Source organism: Prionailurus viverrinus, chromosome A2, assembly GCF_022837055.1.
Source record: "Prionailurus viverrinus isolate Anna chromosome A2, UM_Priviv_1.0, whole genome shotgun sequence".
In the NCBI taxonomy this organism is placed as follows: Eukaryota; Metazoa; Chordata; class Mammalia; order Carnivora; family Felidae; genus Prionailurus; species Prionailurus viverrinus.
In genome coordinates, this window is record NC_062562.1 from 71010117 (window position 1) to 71030008 (window position 19892).

Below are 19892 nucleotides of genomic sequence, written 5' to 3' on the forward strand. Positions count from 1 at the left end.
AAAAATCTAATCTACATGCATTCTTGTTAATTTGAAAAATGTCAAATTAATATGAGAAATACATGAAAAAGTTCTAGAAATTCTTCAGATTTCCACAGCCAGGCCCCAACACGTATCACAGATGACTAGCTTCCTATAAAGGAAGTATGAACTATCAAATAAACTCCATTTAAGGAAAATAATACTTACTATTCCAGAACTAAAATCATTTCTGATGGAGTTTCATAGACTTCATGTAAATTAATGACCCAAGGATTATCCTGTGCTAGTTCAAGAACAGCAATCTCATGAATTATTTCCATTCGACAATCTTGGCCTTTTCTTCTTTTTCTCATGAACTTTGCTGCAAATTCTTTTCCAGAATCTTTCTTTATACATTTCCTCACCACTGCAAATTTCCCCCTGGAATTAAACAAAAACATTCACTGTTAAACTTGACAACTTTCTAGAAATGGTAATAATTTTAATAAAACTTCCAAATATTCATCAGTGGATATTCAAATTTAGATTATATTCAAACACAAAAGCAGCACTATCATTTAGGAATTTAATAGGATACATCTATCTATAATAAAATGTAACTGCAAATCTGCAAAATTCCTTCTAAACAGAGGATAACCAAATATTAAACTCAATATTTTTGTAGCTATACATAATTTAATTTGTTACACATTTATACATAAGAATGATTTAAATCTTTTAAAAAGCCACTTGACTTGTTAGAAACTAGTTATCAGAACTCCTAAAAGAATTGAATTGACTCTAATACTATAACCTTCCAAAATTAAAAAAGTTAGGGATCTCATTTATATATTTCAACTACAGCATAGCTGGAAATGTCTTGTTTTCCTATAAAGACAGATACAACACACATTATTTTGATACCTTACACTATCATTTGTTATTAAACTAATAAAGCAAGTCACAGGGGAGTCGAACTAAGCAAACTAAGGGTATGAGCTCTGAAATCAGATGTGAGCTTGAATCCCATAAATAGCTCTACAGCTCACCTGACATATAACCTTGGGCAATTTATTTAACCTTTTTAAAATCTCATTTTCCTTATCTGTTAAGAGAACACACTGGAATCCAGTTCCTAGGGTTGCTGTGAGAATTCAAGTACAAACACAAATCAATTGCTTAGCATGGGACTTGCCACATGGTAAGTGCTAAATAAAATATTATTAAACAAATCATTGATTTGTGATAGTCATCACCCATAAATACCCAATCTTTATACTGGAAGACAACTTAGAAATCACAGGGTTGTTTATTTTTTAACCTATTGCCAGATGCCAATGCCTTCTTTCAAACTGTGAAGCAGTCTCTTCCACTCCTGGGTACATTTTTTGAAAATTAATTAATTTTGAGAAACGCGAGCGCACGCATGAGTGGGGGAGGGGCAGAGAGAGAGAATCCCAAGCAGGCTCCGCACTGTCAGGGCACAGCCTGATGTGTGGCTTGAATCCAAGAACTGCGAGATCATGACATGAGCTGAAATCAAGAGTCTGTCGCGAAACTGACTGAGCCACCCAGGAACCTCATTAATACGTTTTCATGACAGGCCTAAAGTGAAGGGTTGTTAAGTCTGGGTCTTTTGCTGAACAGTATAGAAAGACGTTTCTTTCCTGAATTTCAAAGACCAGTTTGTCAGGTATTGATTGCAGCTAACATGATCTGTTAACTGCCACTCCCTTTTCCAACTTTCAATCATTCTTTAACCCCATAAAGGTTTTTAAGACTTTCTCACTATCACGCCTCATCAGAACTGCTGATAAAATAAACCGTGCCAACCAAATTTGAAGCAACCTACTTCAAGTACAACTGAATCAAAGGGTTGCATGATTATTATTTTGTTAATCCAATATTGCTTTAAAAAAAACTTGACAGGTTTTTCATAGTTCATATTGGGCTGGTAAACAAACCACCTAGATCTTTTTCCTTTTGAAAATTTTCAAGCTGGTGTACTCATACTTTATTTAAAGGCAAGGTTTTCATTTGTTCTGTTAAATTCTAATTTCTAGGTTCAGCCCCAGCATTTGACACTACTGATGTAATTTTGAGTACTAATTCTTCCTAGCTAGTATTAACCAGAAACATGTTTTTCATGCCCTCTGTATTTTTGCAACCACCACAAATAAAAATGTTAAATGATACATCCTTAGGCATAGACCTCTCTAGCTGTTCAAATAAGTAACAATCTACCTAACAGCACCCTTGTTCAGATCAAAGTTCTTTTTGTTCAGAAAAATGTGAAAGATTTCTACAGATGCTTGGAGGGATTAAATCATAAACATATCCATCACAGACTAATGCCTCCTTTTATTTTACCCTACAAAATCATTAAACTAACATTTCCATCAAATGTTAAGTGTTTATTTTGAGAGAGTGTGCACTTGAGTGCAGGCGCGGGGGAGGGGCAGAAAGAGAGGGAGAGAGCCCAAGCCCAATCAGTGCTGTCAGGGCAGAGCCCAACCTGAGGCTCCCATCTCATCATGAGATCATGACCTGAGCTGAAATCAAAAGTTGGACACTTAACCGACTGAGCCACCTGAACACCCCTCCACCAGATTTTAAAAGGTTCCTAATGACCTTTGGGTTCTTTTGAGAAAAAAAATCATTAATAACATGACTTCTTTTAATAGCTGTGAGAAGTTTTAAAAGAAGAGAAAAAAGAGAAAGGTTCATTTGTAGAAAACTGACCAACATATATAACTGATAGCAAGCATATGCCTGGTATATCAGAAATAACTCGGTTGAACTTGCCTTCAAAATATTCCCACATCAAACATACCAATGTTTACTGTTACACACTTAAAATTCCAGGCAATACAGTACTCTGCAGTTAAGTAAAACACTACTTTATTTCTGGCCAGAATGTGTATTTTTTTAATGTATATTTTTGAGAGAAAGAGAGAGAGAGCGAGAGCGAGAGAGAGAGAGAGAGAGAGCACGCGCTTACAAGCACGGGGGAGGGGCAGAGTGACAGAGACACAGAATCTGAAGCAGGCTCCAGGCTGTCCAGACAGAGACAGACGCGGGGCTCGAACCCAGGAACCATGAGATGATGACCTGAGCCATAGTTGGACCCTTAACCGACTGAGCCACTAGGAGCCTTGAGAATATGTATTTTTGAATAGATAGGGAGACTAATGACCCAATAGAGAAAAGAATCCACACACATCACTAAACTGCAAACTCTGGAAGCCCTTCTTACAGAAGAGCTGTTGCTAAATTCAGGGACCAGAGGCAAATACAGGGAAGAAACCCAGACATATTCGACAACTGGGGCCATGCAACTGTTTCTTAGGGTCACCAGCACAGGTCCCAGAGCTCTCTTCCTACACCAGTGACTACTCTTGACATCATCTTTGTTTCTGTGGAAGCTATCCTCACAGTTTTAGTTTTATTCTTCCCACTGTGTCATGCACTATATTGGGAGTCAGCAAACTTCTATTAAGGGCCAGACAGAAAATTTTCTTTTGCTGGTTTATGTTGCCACTGTTCAAGTCTGCTATTATAAAATGAAAGCAGACATAGAAAAAGGTAAATTAATGGGTGGATCTGGGTTTAAAAAACAAAAAACAAAAAACTTTAGGGATACTGAAATGTGAATTTCACATAATTTCCATGTCATGAAATATCACTCTTCTGATTTTGAACCATTTAAAAAATGTAAAAATCATTCTATACAGCTTGTGAGCCTCACAAAAATAGGTGGCCAGCAGTAGTTTGCCAATCCCTGCATTATTCCACACTGAAGAAACTCGTCCATCATTCTGATACGGAAACTGAGAGTAAGACAGCAGATCATGAAAGTTTTGATGAAACTTGTCTTGCCTTCATTTCTAAATGACTGGTGCAATGAGTAGGGAACTCTTAAAACTACTCAAGGAGGAGTCCAAAGGAGATCAAGACATTTCTGGAACTATTCTTTGTGTAGAGCAACACAGTACACAGGAATGTGAGATTCAGCATTCAAGGTGAGGAGTCCTAGTGAACACATTAAGAATTACATTATCACAGCACACCCCACAAGGATTCTAATATGTATGTTTTACCACAGCTTCATGGTAAAAATTGTGATTGTACCTAATCCTTTAATTTTAGGTTACTGAGACAAAGGCATAAAAATAAATGTTTCTCTGACACTAACAGCCAGTTATATACAGACTTGAGGTAGATGAGATTCAAAGGACATAAGATGTTTGTTGCTCATCTACTTTATCTATTTAGCCAAAATTCTTCCTGGACTACATAGTTTTTACAACTTCCTGAGCTCTTCATCTACTTCACAAACATCTATGGTTCACTATTACACACTGAGAACCCAGGTTTTCATTAAACAGTTTTGGGGGGAATATAAAAAAAATCAATATATTTCAGAATTACTTAATGATAATATATTGCAGAGCGGTGGTAAAGGAAAGATACATCAACAATTATTACAAGAGAAAGTGACATCTGAGTTAGACACCAGTCTAAGCTTCCTAAGAACAAGGATTAGGTTTTAGTTAACTTTGCATTGCCAGTGCCTAAGTGGTAAAGCTTAGGAAGGCATGGTGAGCATCTTTAAGTATGTATGACATGCTAAGGAGTTTGAGCTTTCTCATGGTAAAAATAAGTACATTAGAATTTTTAAAATAATTGTTTTTAAAAGATAATTCCAATAGGGCTGTGAAGAGTGTATTGCAAAATGTTAACAAGAAATCAGGGAAACCAATAAAATAATTCAAGGCAGTGGGACTCAACTAAAACAGCAGCAGTAGAGGCTAGGAAAAGACAATGCATTTAAAAGAAGGTCAAGGCTCATTAGCACCCCTGGAATTGCAGGCAGAGATGAGGGGAAAAGAGAAAAGTAGAAGCAGAGGACAACCTGTAGATTTTTACCTGAATACTGGATAAATGTGGTACCATCAACTGAGACTGATTATAAGAATGGTATGGATAAGGGGATAATGTCTTAGGTTTTGGATGGGAGAAGTTTTATTTACTGGATGGATTCCAAATATAAGTTCCAGTGCTGTCTTATAGACAAAGGTGAACAAATAATAGAATACATAAGGTTTAGTCAAAGATCAAAAACTGGAGATGCTAATTCAAGTGGTATATAGAGGAAGCAAAATAAAAGTGATCTCTGAGGTTCTGGGTTTGGTTCTAGATTACAACAAAGTGCTTTGTTTATATCTGTATTATATTATTTAAGTTGGTCTGACATAGTACAATTTGTTCACTACGCCTGTCTCCCTAGCTAAACTGAGTTCCCTAGCGAGACCTCCCTTATCATTCATCTTTGTATCACCATAGTGCCCTGCACATGGCAGGTACTCAAACAGGATATCAGCATGGTGAATATATACAACTGTTCTTGTTATTTTATTAAATAAAAGTTCTAAGGCAACTTAATCTCATAAAGTTTAATATCTTAACCACATTAGACTACTTGCTATGCCCTCTTTTATTGACTTTTTCTGCCACTGTGCTTATTTATTTTATTGCCAAAGGTGAGAGGAATATCTTTCATCACTACTACTGAAATTCCATCCATTCTTTAAGGCTCAGCTCAAATGTTATTTTCCCCATATTTTCCCATGTGGCATGTCACCTTGCTGATAAAGGGAGTAGTGATTGATTTGTTACATTTGAGAATAATTTCCAGAGCCTAGTAAAGTGCCTTATGTGCTTAAGATATAACATTTACTTAATAGCACTGGAGTAATACCTTAAATGTAAAGAAGTTCCATTCAAGAAAGACCTAGAATATATTCTACCTGTCTTCTTTACCTCGGAAAGGAAAACAACAAAACCCAAAATATCTGTTGACTCTACGTATAAAAATTCATTGAGTCCATCAGACCAGATATCACCATGAGTAACAAGAACTGGCAGGGCTTTGAAAGTCAGACTTTTGGGGCGCCTGGGTGGCGCAGTCGGTTGGGCGTCCAACTTCAGCCAGGTCACGATCTCGCGGTCCGTGAGTTCGAGCCCCGCGTCGGGCTCTGGGCTGATGGCTCGGAGCCTGGAGCCTGTTTCCGATTCTGTGTCTCCCTCTCTCTCTGCCCCTCCACCATTCATGCTCTGTCTCTCTCTGTCCCAAAAATAAATAAACGTTGAAAAAAAAAATTTAAAAAAAGAAAGTCAGACTTTTAAATTCTGGCTAATAAATATGGATGTAATCTGAGGCAATTTACTCAACATTTCTGAGCCTTAATTTAACCCTATCTGTAAAATGAGGTTGATGACACTTACCTTGAAAGACAGTAAAGACTAAACAAAATTACATCTCTATAGTGTGCAGCATTCAGAAAATGATCAGTAATCAGTAGCTACTTTTATTGTTTGGGGCACTAAACTCAGTTCTACGATAATGATAGTAATTTGTAAAAAAGAATCCTAGAACAGAGGAGTTTTGAAGGTGGTCTAATTTGAACTCTCTACTTGATGCAAAAGTTCCCTCAATAAATCTAGTTCCTTCTTTACCTGAATAGGTGAATCAATGACAGTACCTACTTAGCTTTCTAACACACTTGGCTCAATAATCCGACTGTATAAAATTTTGTTACTTATGGCTTTGTAAAAAGGCTGAAATTCATTAAATCTTTAAGTTTATGCATTTTAAATTACGATTTTAACTTCATAAGCCCGAACTTTTTAAAATTAAGATAGGTGACTTAATGAAATATTTCTGCCTTAGAACACAAGCCATACTTCCTAAGTAATTCCCGTTGCTGAACCACATACATAGCCAATTTTTTAAATCCATCCAAAAATATCAGATTACACACAACTATTGGTAAATATTCTTCAAACTAATACCTAGTAGCCAGGAAATCTTAAATAAGAATATCCATCCTAAAACAAGGCAATTTCTACATGGATATTATTTAATAAGGGTTTTAATTTCTAAAGAAATTATGACTTACAATTTATGACACATGCTTAAGTAGCTGTAACATACAAAAACCTGAAGCCATTACCTACAGCCATGAATCCAGGTAAAGAACACACAGTTCTTGAAATACACCTGCCCCTGCATCTGCTTCAGCTTGAACACTCATTATTCTCTGATAAAAATCCTTCCTTGTTCTTGTTACTCTCAACTGCTTTGAAGAGAAAGCTACAACATCCCTACCCACCATAAGGCCCAAATGAAGAGGGAACTATAAATGAGGAGGGTGGTCTAATTTGAACAAACACAGGGTTTGTCCCAACGTGGAACTCATAAAAACTCTGGGAAAATGCTTTAGCTACAAGATAAACCTCAGATTATTCTCTGAGAAACATCCACGACTTCTATAATGGCAGGGATTTCAGAGTCCCAGCTAAGCGGTCTATCATAAGAATGAATTTCTGCCTTGGTTTTCTCATAGAAAATGGGATTTACCAAACATGCATGTGATGAGAATTAAATAAGATAATGCATGTGAAAGCACTTGTGTAACTGTACATTTTTAAAAAAAAAAAAAATTTTTTTTTTCAACATTTATTTTTGGGACAGAGAGAGACAGAGCATGAACGGGGGAGGGGCAGAGAGAGAGGGAGACACAAAATCGGAAACAGGCTCCAGGCTCCGAGGCATCAGCCCAGAGCCTGACGCGGGGCTCAAACTCACGGACAGCGAGATCGTGACCTGGCTGAAGTCGGACGCTTAAGCGACTGCGCCACCCAGGCGCCCCTGTACATTTATGTAGTACTCATTCAGCAGAGAATTCATCTCTTTTGTCCCAAAGGGAAATTCAACTGTCAGTATATAATATAAAGAAAAAATATATTCTTTTGGCTTTAAAAATCCTTTTTTAAAGATAAAATTTATGAATACATCAAAAAATGTTAAAGTTGAGGATTAGATAATGAGATCACATGCAAAGCAAATCAGTCAATGTGAAATTACTATAATTTTAAATTTCTAGAAACCTCTTGTTTCTGTACTCTCAAACTCAAAGAAAATCAACATTATGAAAATATTCTCAGAACCGAAGGTCACGTCTCCCACATCTATAATCATTAATGTGGTTTACACTGGCACATATCCTGCCTCAAGTAAAGGCAACAAGCTTTATGAATAACAAGTCAAGCTTTTAGCAACAAAAGAAAATTTTACATCATATATTTACCCACATTTAGGTTGCTATGGACTCTGTTGGAGACATGAAAGAATGTGACATTTCATAAAATAATCAACATCACATCCTGTCATTAGATGGATATAGAACGAATATTGACCATTTCAAAAATCCTCTTCAACCATTTCACTGAAAGCTTTAATTTTCTGTAAGATAATGGTAACTCCTGAAAGAACTCAATTTCTTTGTTTGAACAGTTGGCTCTTCACTCTTCAACATTTTTGACTAAATGAAAGACCACAGAATATAATGTCCTAGGAAAACCTTAAGATCTATTCCTCATTAAAATGTAACACAGGTAACTTTGTAAGTTCTATATCAGAAGGAGAGGAGTTATATCAGAAATGCAACCACAGTTTATAGTTGGAAAAAGAGACAACTTCATTACTACTGAAAGGTTTATGAATTAACACTCAATTATGTCAGAACCATAATATACAGGCAGAATTTGTAAACTTGGAACAAAGATTGTTTATGACACAAAACGGAACTCTTGCTTCCTGAGAGTTCCAAACAGTTCCTCTACCTTTTGCAATGAGATTTCATCACTTTTGCCATAGAGAGAAGCATGAAGTTGTGCAGGTTTTCTTGTTTTGGCTTTCTGGTTACATTAAAAATAATGTACATTTATTGTTACACAATGAATTATATTTATTGAGTCCTCCTCCTAAGGCAGGCACAGACTTAGTGCTATAAACACGTGTTCTATTTAATTCTCCCCACAACTCTAAGTCAATAAATGGTTAGGTAACTCACTCAAGTGTACATAACTGGTAAGTAAAAAGCTAAGATTCAACCACAAACCATCAGACTCCAAAGCCCATGTTCTTTACCACTGCATTAAACTTCCCTGTGATCAAAAAAACAAAAACAAAAAACAAAAAACAAAAAAGGAGGAGGAGGAGGAGGAGGAGGAACCAAAAAGAAACAAATAATTTTGTTTTTCAATTTTAGATTTTTTTTTTTTATATCAAGTATCTAACTGCATTGTTCTGCTGCTTCAGGAATTACTACTTGCGTAAAGAAATTTACATAAGCAAATATGTATAGAAGATAAACACCTATAGGCAAGTGAATTGCATAATGCAGATAAAAACAAGAGTTGAAAGGAACATTCCTACAGGAATCAGTAGCAACACCTGGTAGGGCACAAATCAATTTTTTCAGATTAAATCATTCATTTTTTTTAAAAATTTTTTTTTCAACGTTTTTATTTATTTTTGGGACAGAGAGAGACAGAGCATGAACGGGAGAGGGTCAGAGAGAGAGGGAGACACAGAATCGGAAGCAGGCTCCAGGCTCTGAGCCATCAGCCCAGAGCCCGACGCGGGGCTCGAACTCACGGATCCCGCGACATCGTGACCTGGCTGAAGTCGGACGCTTAACCGACTGCGCCACCCAGTCGCCCCTAAATCATTCATTTTAAACTCTACAAGACAGTGCTTGCCACCCGAAGATCTTTCAGTTTTGTAATACCAGTTTTCCTTTTGTGGAATGAAGCCAGACAAGCAAATAATAATGTAAAGTCTTAGTTTTCTTTCTTCAAGAGATCAGGGCTACTTCAGAATGTCTGGAATTCTGATGAATTAGAATACCTAGCTGAGTAGGTCCCTAGGTCTTCCCTGTCATATTTAAAGTGTGCACAGATCCAGTTCATCAGTGCCTGCCACGGTCAAGCATTACCTCTTGTTCTGACGGATGTTTTTCCTTTTGTTAACATTTGGAATAAGTATGACATTTTAAAATGGTAGGATCCCCTCCAAAAACAAACAAACAAACAAACAAAAAACCCAAAAACAAAACCCAACCAAGCAAACAACAACAAAAAAGCTACTTCTTTTTTTTTTTAATTTTTTTAAATGTTTATTTATTTATTTTGAGAGACAGAGACAGAGCATGAACAGGGAAGGAGCAGAGAGAGACACAGAATCCGAAGCAGGCTCCAGGCCCCGAGCTGTCAGCACAGAGCCCCGACTCAGGGCTCGAACACACGGATCGTGAGATCATGACCTGAGCCGACGCCGGACGCTCAATCGACTGAGCCACAGAGGCGCCCCACAAAAAAAGCTACTTCTAAACGCTACCTTAACATTTGTAAGGTAGCACATTTTCGATATTGTTTGTAACCAGTGTTACAAGACTCTCCTTTTCCAAGACTCCAGAGGAAGGCCGTCACAATTGTCAGGCCCTTTCCCCATCGCAACATGGTGTTATTTTGCAGCAACAACCACCATTTCTTGAAGGCTATGTGCCAGGACCCGCAGCACGTGCTTTACAGGCATCTGCATAACACCCCCCACGAGACAGGTACCGTCATTATAGGATTTTATGGGTGAAAAACAGGAGGCTGGGGAGTCTAAGTCACCCACTCAAAGGCACACATGACAAGCAGGCCGGGACTTAAGCTCACTCAGGTCGGACTCCAAAGCCGACGCTCTCGACAACTTCTCCAAAGTGTTCGAAAGCAAAAAGGAAGTCAGTCCTCAGGCCCCTATCACTGCATCATCCCTCTTCACACAAAAAGTGAAGTATCCAAACAGGCTTCGCCGTTTACAATTTGAAAAGACCGAATCAAGAGCGGCGTGGGGAGGAGAAGGCTAGGGCCAGCTCCCAGCAGAGTAGAAAGAGCGAGGCAAGGACAGGCGCCTGTGAACTTAACAGCCACAAGGACCTGAATATTCTAGAAGTAAAACAGCACAAAGCCAAGGCACCGAAACTGAAGTCCGCCGAAGGCTGAGAGGTTCACACAGCACTGACTCAGAGGAAGCTGTCACGTCTGGAACGATCCGTTCTTACAGCCACACAAGAAGACGGAGAACACGCACGAGCCGGAAGGCAAAGCCAAAGCCGCCTGCACAGCTCCGGGTCTGCTTGAGCCTCGCTGGCTCCGGGAAAAGGCGGCGGCGCAGCTCACACGCTCCCCCCCTCCCCGCGCTCCGCCGCCGCGAAAACACCTCAGATGCCGAGAGGGCTGGGAGCGGAGGCAGGGGGGACCGTCTCGGCGGCCCGCCGTTGGAGACTTTCTCACACCCGCTACCAAGTGAAAGCCGCACGGTCGCGGGAGCGCCGCGCCGGCGTCGGGAACCAGCGGAGGGCTGGCTGGTGCCACTCGACCGCCCCGATATCGCCGCCCGCACCCAAGTTTGTGCCATGTCACAGAGCACGCTATCGGCCCCGGCGCCGCCAAGCCACCGCGCCCGCCGGCCTCGGCACTTATCGGCCCGCCCGGCCCCCGCCCTCCTCACCTGCCCAGCTCTCGGCCCGGGCTGAGGCTGTAGCCGTCCTGGAAGGGCTCGGTGCGCACGGCGGTGCGGATCTCCGTCAGCAGCCCGCGGGCCTGGGGTGGGGGCGGCGGCCGGCGCGGCGCGCCCAGACTCCGGCCCGCCCCTGAGGCGGCTGCCGAGGGGGAGCCGCGGCTGCCCGGCTTCTCCAAGGGGATCATGGTGCGCAGGCACGCTTCCTTTCCGGCCGCCCCTCTCGCTCTCAGGTGCCGGGCGGGTAACGGTCCCACCTGCAGCTCCCTCGCGCCGGCCCGAAAGACCTCCCGGAACCCGCTCTCCTCCTCTGCGCGCTTAAACTACTGCCGGCAGACTCCCGGGTGCCCCGCCCCATGCCCCGCCCCATGCCCCGCCCTGCCAGACTCCCGGGTGCCCCGCCCCATGTCCCGCCCCGCCCCCTGGCCCTACCCCTCTCCGTCCCCTCGTGGAGCTCGCCTGCCTTCTAGAGCGCCGGATACCTCACGCGCGCCCTCTGCAGCCGAGAAGGAGAAGGTGCAGCCTGGGGGCCGCCCTGGCCTCGGGGAGAAGAGAAACAGCACCACCCTTCTGCCTTGGCGGGGGAGTTGGGGGGGGGGGAGGTAGTACCCACTGCCTCAGCCAGTTAACACACCTGTTGAGAACCCGAGTGTTCCAAAACCCGATCCCTCCTCAGTGAAAGGCATATGAGTTGCCAGCTGGAGCTTTACTTTGGGCGGGTGAGGAATGGTGATGAGACTCTGATCTCAGCTGCTGTACAGCACGTGGGAGTTGGCCAGGACACCTGGTTCCTTCATACCATTAGGAGGAAATCTGGAAGCAGGAGTTGGGATAAATATTATTAAGCCCTCACACTAGCCCTATGCAACAGACACTGAAACTGTCTGTAGTCTACTAGGTTTTTAACATGGTGTTCTCATCTGGTCTTTTAAAAAAATGTTAGGTCGGGTTTTTAAAAAATGTTTATTTTTTAGAGAGAGACACCAAGTGTGAGCAGGGGAGGGGCAGAGAAAGAGGGAGACACAGAATCTGAAGCAGGCTCCAGGCTCTGAGCTGTCAGTACAGAGCCCTACCTAGGGCTGGAACACCGGAACCGTGAGATCATGACCTGAGCCTAAGTGAGATGTTTAACCCACTGAGCCACCCAGGTGCCCCTAAAAGGAATGCCTTAATAAGGTGTATCTCGGGGCGCCTGGGTGGCGCAGTCGGTTAAGCGTCCGACTTCAGCCAGGTCACGATCTCGCGGTCCGGGAGTTCGAGCCCCGCGTCGGGCTCTGGGCTGATGGCTCAGAGCCTGGAGCCTGTTTCCGATTCTGTGTCTCCCTCTCTCTCTGCCCCTCCCCCATTCATGCTCTGTCTCTCTCTGTCCCAAAAATAAATAAATGTTGAAAAAAAAAAAATAAGGTGTATCTCTCAAAAACGTACAGAAGCATTGTTATTGAAGTCAGGGGCGTAACAATGATACTTGCCACTCCTATTCACTCCTAGTCACTCCTACTCAGCGTTGCAGTAGAGAAAGGAAGCAGTGCCGTAAGACTAAAATGGTGTTAATATTAGAAGAGTTAAAAAGGTCAAGAAGGAAAAGACAAAGTCATTAAATATAGACAATTCAATTACACTTCTAAAATATCCAAAAGAATTGACTGAAAAATATTAAAATTAAAAAAATTAAAGAAGGGTGATTAGATATAATAAAATAAAAATAAATCAACAGCTCTTTTACCTCAAAACAATATGAGGCATGCAGGATAGTGAGGATACTATCCCATTTGCAATAGAATAAAAAAAAAGCATGCAGAAACAACCCTAATAAAAATGCACAAAGCTTACATTTTATTTTATAATGATATAGAATATAATTATTCTAGAAGACATTAAAAAAGACAAATAGAGATACATAATCTGTTCTTAAAGAGATTGGATCCTGTAATTTTTTGTAAATCAATCAATACATTTAACAAAGTTTAATAACCCAACAAGATTTCTTTTGGAACTTGTTAAGGCTATCCAAAAGTTATTATAAAGTATGTTCAAATAAGAATAGTAAGGAAATTTTTAGAAAGTTTGTAAGAAGAGAATTATCCTAACAGATACTAAAATGTAGTATGAGATAAGACAGCTCAACATAATAGAGCACAGTATGCAGTTTTGAGATACTTTTTAAAAAAATTTTTAAGGTTTATTTATTATTGACAGACTGAGAGACTCAAGGTGTGAGTGGGGGAGGGGTGGGGGGAGGGGTGGAGAGAGGGAGGGAGACACAGAATCTGAAGCAGGCTCCAGGCTCTGAGCTGTCAGCACAGAGCCCAACATGGGGCTTGAATCCATGAACTGTGAGATCATGACCTGAGCTGAAGTTGGTTGCCCAACCAACTGAGCCACCCAGGCACCTCAGAGATGGAGACTCTTAACAGAAAACAAATGATGGTTACCAGAGGGGAGAAGGGTAGGGGGATGGGTGAAATAGGTGATAGGGATTAAGGAGGGCATTTGTGATGAGCACCAGGTGATGTATGGAAATGTTGACTCATATTGTAAACCTGAAACTAATATCATACTGTATGTTAACTAACTGGAATTTAAATAAAACTTAATAAAACTTAATAAAAACTTAAATAAAACTTAAATAAAAACTTAAAAAGAAAGAAACTTAAATGGGCCCCAAATATTCTAGATTATTAAATGTAATAAAACAAGACTATAAAGTCTAGAAAGAGTATGTAACAATTAGCTGATTTCTAAAGGAGAAATAATTTATAAACAGTAAAGTAGTGGGGACAAACTCACAGGAAAACATTTGGCTACCAAAAACTTAAAAATTCTTGCATATCAAAAAATGTTATATACAAAATTAAAGGCAGACCAACTATAGAAACATTTGTATCAAACATTATAGACAAAAATCATAGTAAATTTATAAAGAACATATAAATCACTAAGAGGTATGCTAAAACTATATTAGAAGGAGGTCCAAAAAAAGACATTAAAATTTTTTTTTAAATGTTTGTTTATTTTTGAGAAAGAGAGAGAAAGAGAGACAGAAACAGAGCATGAGTGGGAGAAGGGCAGAAAGAGAGGGAGACAGAATCTGAAGCAGGCTCCAGGCTCTGAGCTGTCAGCACGGAGCCAAATGTGGGGCTCAAACTCACAACCCGTGATATCATGACCTGAACTGAAGTCAGACACTGACTGAATGAGCCACCCAGGCATCCATTAAAAAAAAAAAAAAGAAGAAGAAGAAGAAGATATTTTAAAAGGACAGATATAATAAATCCATATCAATGGTCAAATTTACCTGGAATCAAAGAAATATAAATTAGCCAGAGGTTCCACTTTTGCTAGTAAAATTAGCAAAGATTTTTAGTGCTATTCAACTCCCATCATCAGTGGTAATGGAGGAAAAGACCAGAAGGATAAAAACACAGCTGCTTTTTATTTCCTTGTTTGAGTCTATGTGTATTTTACCGCACGTTTCCAACAACTCTGATTATTACTTTCTATAGGGCACCTTACCTGATTCTATCAGACTGAGATAGAATGTGGCCTGTCTGCTTTTATATCATCATGAGCTTATCTTTATCAAACTGCATTATAAATGAATAATTTTCTCTCTTCCTAGTTAGATAGGATGGAGACCATTTATTTCTGTACCCTCAGTGTATAACTGACACTCCATAAGTATCAATAAATAAATGTGGCTGAACTGAATACAAAACACTCAGTTATCTTTCAATAAGGGAAAAATTAAATGAATTATGATGTATTTAACAGATAGGCTATTAGGCAACACTGTTCAAAGGGTTAATAATACTGAACTATACTTGCTTTGCAATTATAGCCATAAAAATGGTTCAATATTATTTCTATTATATTTTAAAAGTGCACTGAAGAGAGAAGACACAGAATTATCATTCTGTGATTGTCTTTGAGTGAGGGGACTATTGTTGAGTAATTTTCGTTTGTTTTGTACTTCCTAAATGTCTTTCAACTACTATGTTACTTTTTTTATTGAACTAAATTTAAAGCTTTGTTTTTAAAATAAATATTCCATAGTGCAGCCATCCAGGCACAGACAATGGTTATTTTAAACACCACTCACCTCTACTCAGGTGCTCCCTATCTCTCCATTTATTGATGGGGGCTTAAGTCACAGCCTCTTTCTCCCAGTTCAATTCAAATGGAAGCTTGCCATATGTGCAAACCTCTGTCATTTTTTAAATATCAGAGCACTGTTCTGGGAAATGATGTGCAAGTTACAGATCTAAGCTCTTTGAGGATAAGTATGCCTGTGAGACCGGCAGGTCAACTGAAAAACATAATTTCCTTTGATATCTGCTGTCAAAGAAAAAAGATTGATTTGTACTTCTCATTTGGGTGCCAAAATTAGCATTTAGGTCAAATGTAAGACTGGGCTCTAATCTGTCAGTGACTATTTCTCAGAATTCTGTTTAGAAAGGAGTAGCTCATGATGGCCATCTCTTTTTTCATTTTCTTTGCCATTTAGCATTTCTAAGCCAAGATGACATTTGAAAGAATGACAATTGTTCTATCAGAGTTATATATGATAAATCCTGTGAGGAGATTTGTTGTGAAACTAAAGAAAAATTCACAAATATTGAGGATTCAGGCTTGATAGCACAGGAATGTGAGAACATAAATGAAGCCGCTGTACCATGTAATACAATAGCTGTTTGATGAATGTTGTGGAATCCAGTGAAATGATCAGCTAATACTCTTTGATATGTTGATAAATGTGCAACTCAATTCCTAGATTACAACTTTCTATATAACTTTGAAGTGTTTATTGGCTAAGAAAATTAAATATCTTTTTTTGATGTTTTTTTAAATTTTATTATTTTTTTATTTTTTTTTTAATTTTTTTTTCAATGTTTATTTATTTTTGGGACAGAGAGAGACAGAGCATGAACGGGGGAGGGGCAGAGAGAGAGGGAGACACAGAATCGGAAACAGGCTCCAGGCTCTGAGCCATCAGCCCAGAGCCTGTCGCGGGGCTCGAACTCCCAGACCGCGAGATCGTGACCTGGCTGAAGTCGGACGCTTAACCGACTGCGCCACCCAGGCGCCCCTAAATTTTATTTTTAAGAGACAGAGAGAGGGAGAGAGAGAGAGAGAGCATGGGTGGGGGAAGGGCAGAGGGAGAGGGAGACACCGAATCAGAAGCAGGCTCCAGGCTTCGAGCTGTCAGCACAGAACCCAATGGGGGGCTGGAACCCATGAACCATGAGATCATGACCTGAGCTGAAGTCGGCGCTCAACTGACTGAGCCACCCAGGTGCCCCAGAAAATTAAATATCTTAATTCATGTAGAAGAGATAATGAAAAGCATAAGAAATATTTTCATAAGTTGAATGAAATTCTTGCAGTTCAGTGTTTTACAATGTAAATATTAAAATGAGAGCATGTCAGCTTATGAGAGAAAAGGTGGATCCACTTCAGAATGGTTGAGAACATAATATAACTGGTATTTTATTGGCTGTAATGTTTGGAGTTTTGGGGGTTATTATTACATAAAATACATAACAGATTTATGTAAATCTTTGAGCAAGAGGCAGAGGGCATCATCAAGACCGCCTAAAGAGCAGCAGCTTAGGTGCCTAGAGTCCTTCTCCTAAATCCTATTTAAATACTCATGGAGAGATGGACGTTGAAAAGGGCACTTGTTGGGATGAGCACTGGGTGTTGTATGGAAATCAATTTGACAATAAATTATATTAAATAAATAAATACTCATGAAGAGGATGAGGAAGAAATACACTCATGAATTCTGAAAAATAAAAGAGAAATAAAATCAACCATAAAAATGACTCTACAAGAGAGACAAATCAAGAAACAGACTCTTATCTATAGAGAACAAATTGATGGTTACCAGAGGGGAGAGGGGCAGGGGTTGGGTTAAACAGATGATGAAGATTAAGGAGTGCACGTGTCATGAGGAGTACTGGGTGTGGTATGGAAGTGTTGAATCACTATACTGTATTCCTGAAACTAATGTAACACTGTATGTTAATTACCTGGAATTAAAATAAACACTTAAAAAAAATACCCCCCCCATGACTTAGTTTCTACTATTTACAGTTCGATATCTGAAGGCACAACATTAAGAAAGAAGACTAGTACATTTACTTACAAAATCCTTTCTGATGATATCTCCCAGGAAATGAAAGGAGAGTAAAGGTCAGCCTTCTTATGTTCTATGAAGACTGCAGACACAGACGTAATTGTTTTGTACTGGACTTTACTGACCTGATGCAGGAATGTTTAGGAATGTTTTCATTCCTAAATTCTGTCTCCTATGCAAGATAAGGTGGTTGAGGGGCACCTGGGTGACTCAGTCAGCTAAGGGTCCGACTTTGGCTCAGGTCATGATCTCGCAGTTCGTGAGTTTGAGCCTCATGTTGGGCTCTCTGCGCTGACCACTCAGAGCCTGGAGCCTGCTTCAGATTCTGCGTCTCCCTCTCTCTCTGCCCCTTCCCCACACATGCTATCTTTTTCTCTCAACAATAAATAAACATTAAAAGAATTTTTAAAAAGATAAGACTGTTCAGAAATGAAATTTATTAAATCCCTTGACTAAATGTATTCTAGGCACTGTTTTTTTAAGACTTTGCTTCAGGTACTTTCTTGAGGCCTCAAAATAACAGCATCTTGGTCTGTAGATTAAACATAATCTCAATAAAAATCCCACTGGATTATTTTGTAGATATTGATTCTAAAATTCATATGGAGAGGGAAAAGACCTGGAATATCCAACACAATGTTGAAGGGAAAGAACAAAGCCAGAGGACTGACATAACCCAAATTCAAGACTTATCACAAAGCTACAGTAATCAAGACAATTGGTATTGATGACATCAGCAAGATGGTAGAATTACAGGTTCCCAAATCACATCTCCCACAGAAGCAAATATTTGATAGCTACCCTCAGACAAAAGTGACTGTGAGAATTTTGGGATCTGGGAAGGAGGTTGTAACACTTCAGTGGAACCCAAGACTGAGGACAGCCACTTTGAGAAAAAGCAGGCTCATGCACCATTGGCAGGCCTGTTGACTATCATCTCAGCTGTGGAACAGAAGCAGCCCTGTCCTGGGGGGCTCAGTTCGTGAGCATATGACTCTTGACTTGGGCTCAGGTCATGATCTCATGGTTCAGGAGACTGAGTCCCTCATCAAGCTCTGCACTGACAGTGCAGAACCTGCTTGGGATTCTCTCTCTTTCTGCCCCTGCCCTGCTTTCTCTCACTCTCTCAGTCAAAATAAATAAATGAACTAAAGAAGAAGAAGAAGAAGAAGAAGAAGAAGAAGCAGCCAGGAGAAGAAGAAGAAGAAGAAGAAGAAGAAGAAGAAGCCACCTTGTCCCTCTGTGGACTTGGCTCAGTCTCTGCTTGTTCTTGGTTCTGCTACCAGCCCCTCCTGCCAGGGGGTGCAGGAGCCATGCCTGTCCATGCCCCTAGTAATAGGGCATGTTGACCTCAGACCCAACTATAGTCCCTGAAGTAGTCATGTGACCCAACTCTAGCTCCACTCCAGAGGATCTTGAGGCAGTTATACCTGCCCAGGAACCTGCTCAGGGACCCAGCAGTAGACAAGCCCTTGGGCATCTCTGCTAAACAGGTCCACCAGCTTCAGATCTGTCTGTGCTCCTTGAAGCAGTCCTATGACCTTACTCCAGACGTGCTCTGTTGCAGTCCAGAGACAGTCCTGCATATGCAGGCACCAGCCCAGGAATCCAAAATGAGAATGCTTTAGGGACCTGGCAGAAGTTACACTTGTTTCGTGCTCCTGGTAACATTCCTGCCAACCACAGACCTGACCGTGGACCCACACCTTTTGTAATTGTCCCACAATGCTTTCATAGTCTGGTCTACTGGTTTTTTTTCCCAGTCTTTGTTTTCTTTGCTTTTCAGTCTTGAGGTTACAATTGAGATATCCTCAATTCTAGAGGTTATTTCCCCATCTGTGTCCAGTCTACTAATAAGCCCATAAAAGGCATTCTTCATCTCTGTTGCACTGTGTTTGATCTCTAGCATTTCTTTTTGGCTCTGCCTTAGTATTTCCATCTCTCTGCTTACATTTCCCATCTGTTTTTGCATGTTGTCTATCCGTTAGACCCGTAGCATATTGGTCGTGGTTGCTTCCCAGTCTAGTAATTCCAGCATCCCTGGCATTTCTGGTTCTGATGTTTGCTTGCTCTTTCCCTTCAAATTGTGTCTTCCATTTTGGTCTTTTGATAGGCATAATGTTTCTTGATAGTCAAACATGAGGTACTGCATTAAAGGAATTGCTGTACATAGGCCTTTAGTAATGTGGTGGTGTGATGTTGGGGAGGGAAGTGTTCTATAATCCATGATTAGGGCTCAGTCTTTCAGTGAGCCTGTGCCTCTGGACTGTGAGTTTCACAAATGTTTCTAAGTCAGTTCGCTTCTCTTTCCTTAGCTGGCAGAGTATGGAGTTGGGTATTTTCTCTTCTCCCAAGTGGAATTCTAGACTGGCCTGG

The 19892-nt window shown here is 40.4% G+C and overlaps 1 protein-coding gene across 2 annotated transcripts in view; it reads right to left on the bottom strand.

Moving 5' to 3' along the window:
* The window catches only part of STK17A (serine/threonine kinase 17a), a 39471-nt gene extending 27752 nt beyond the window's left edge, over nucleotides 1–11719 (bottom strand). Inside the window, exons 1-2 of one of the 2 annotated variants that reach the window (XM_047832682.1) lie at nucleotides 11369–11719; nucleotides 190–402 (exon numbers count right to left, since the gene is read on the bottom strand). In XM_047832682.1, the coding sequence (XP_047688638.1) occupies nucleotides 190–402; nucleotides 11369–11565 (410 nt within the window). In that variant the 5' untranslated portion in view covers nucleotides 11566–11719. The remainder of the gene's footprint in view (nucleotides 1–189; nucleotides 403–11368) is intronic. The other variant, XM_047832671.1, reaches the window with a different exon arrangement.
* Nucleotides 11720–19892: the final 8173 nt, after the last annotated feature.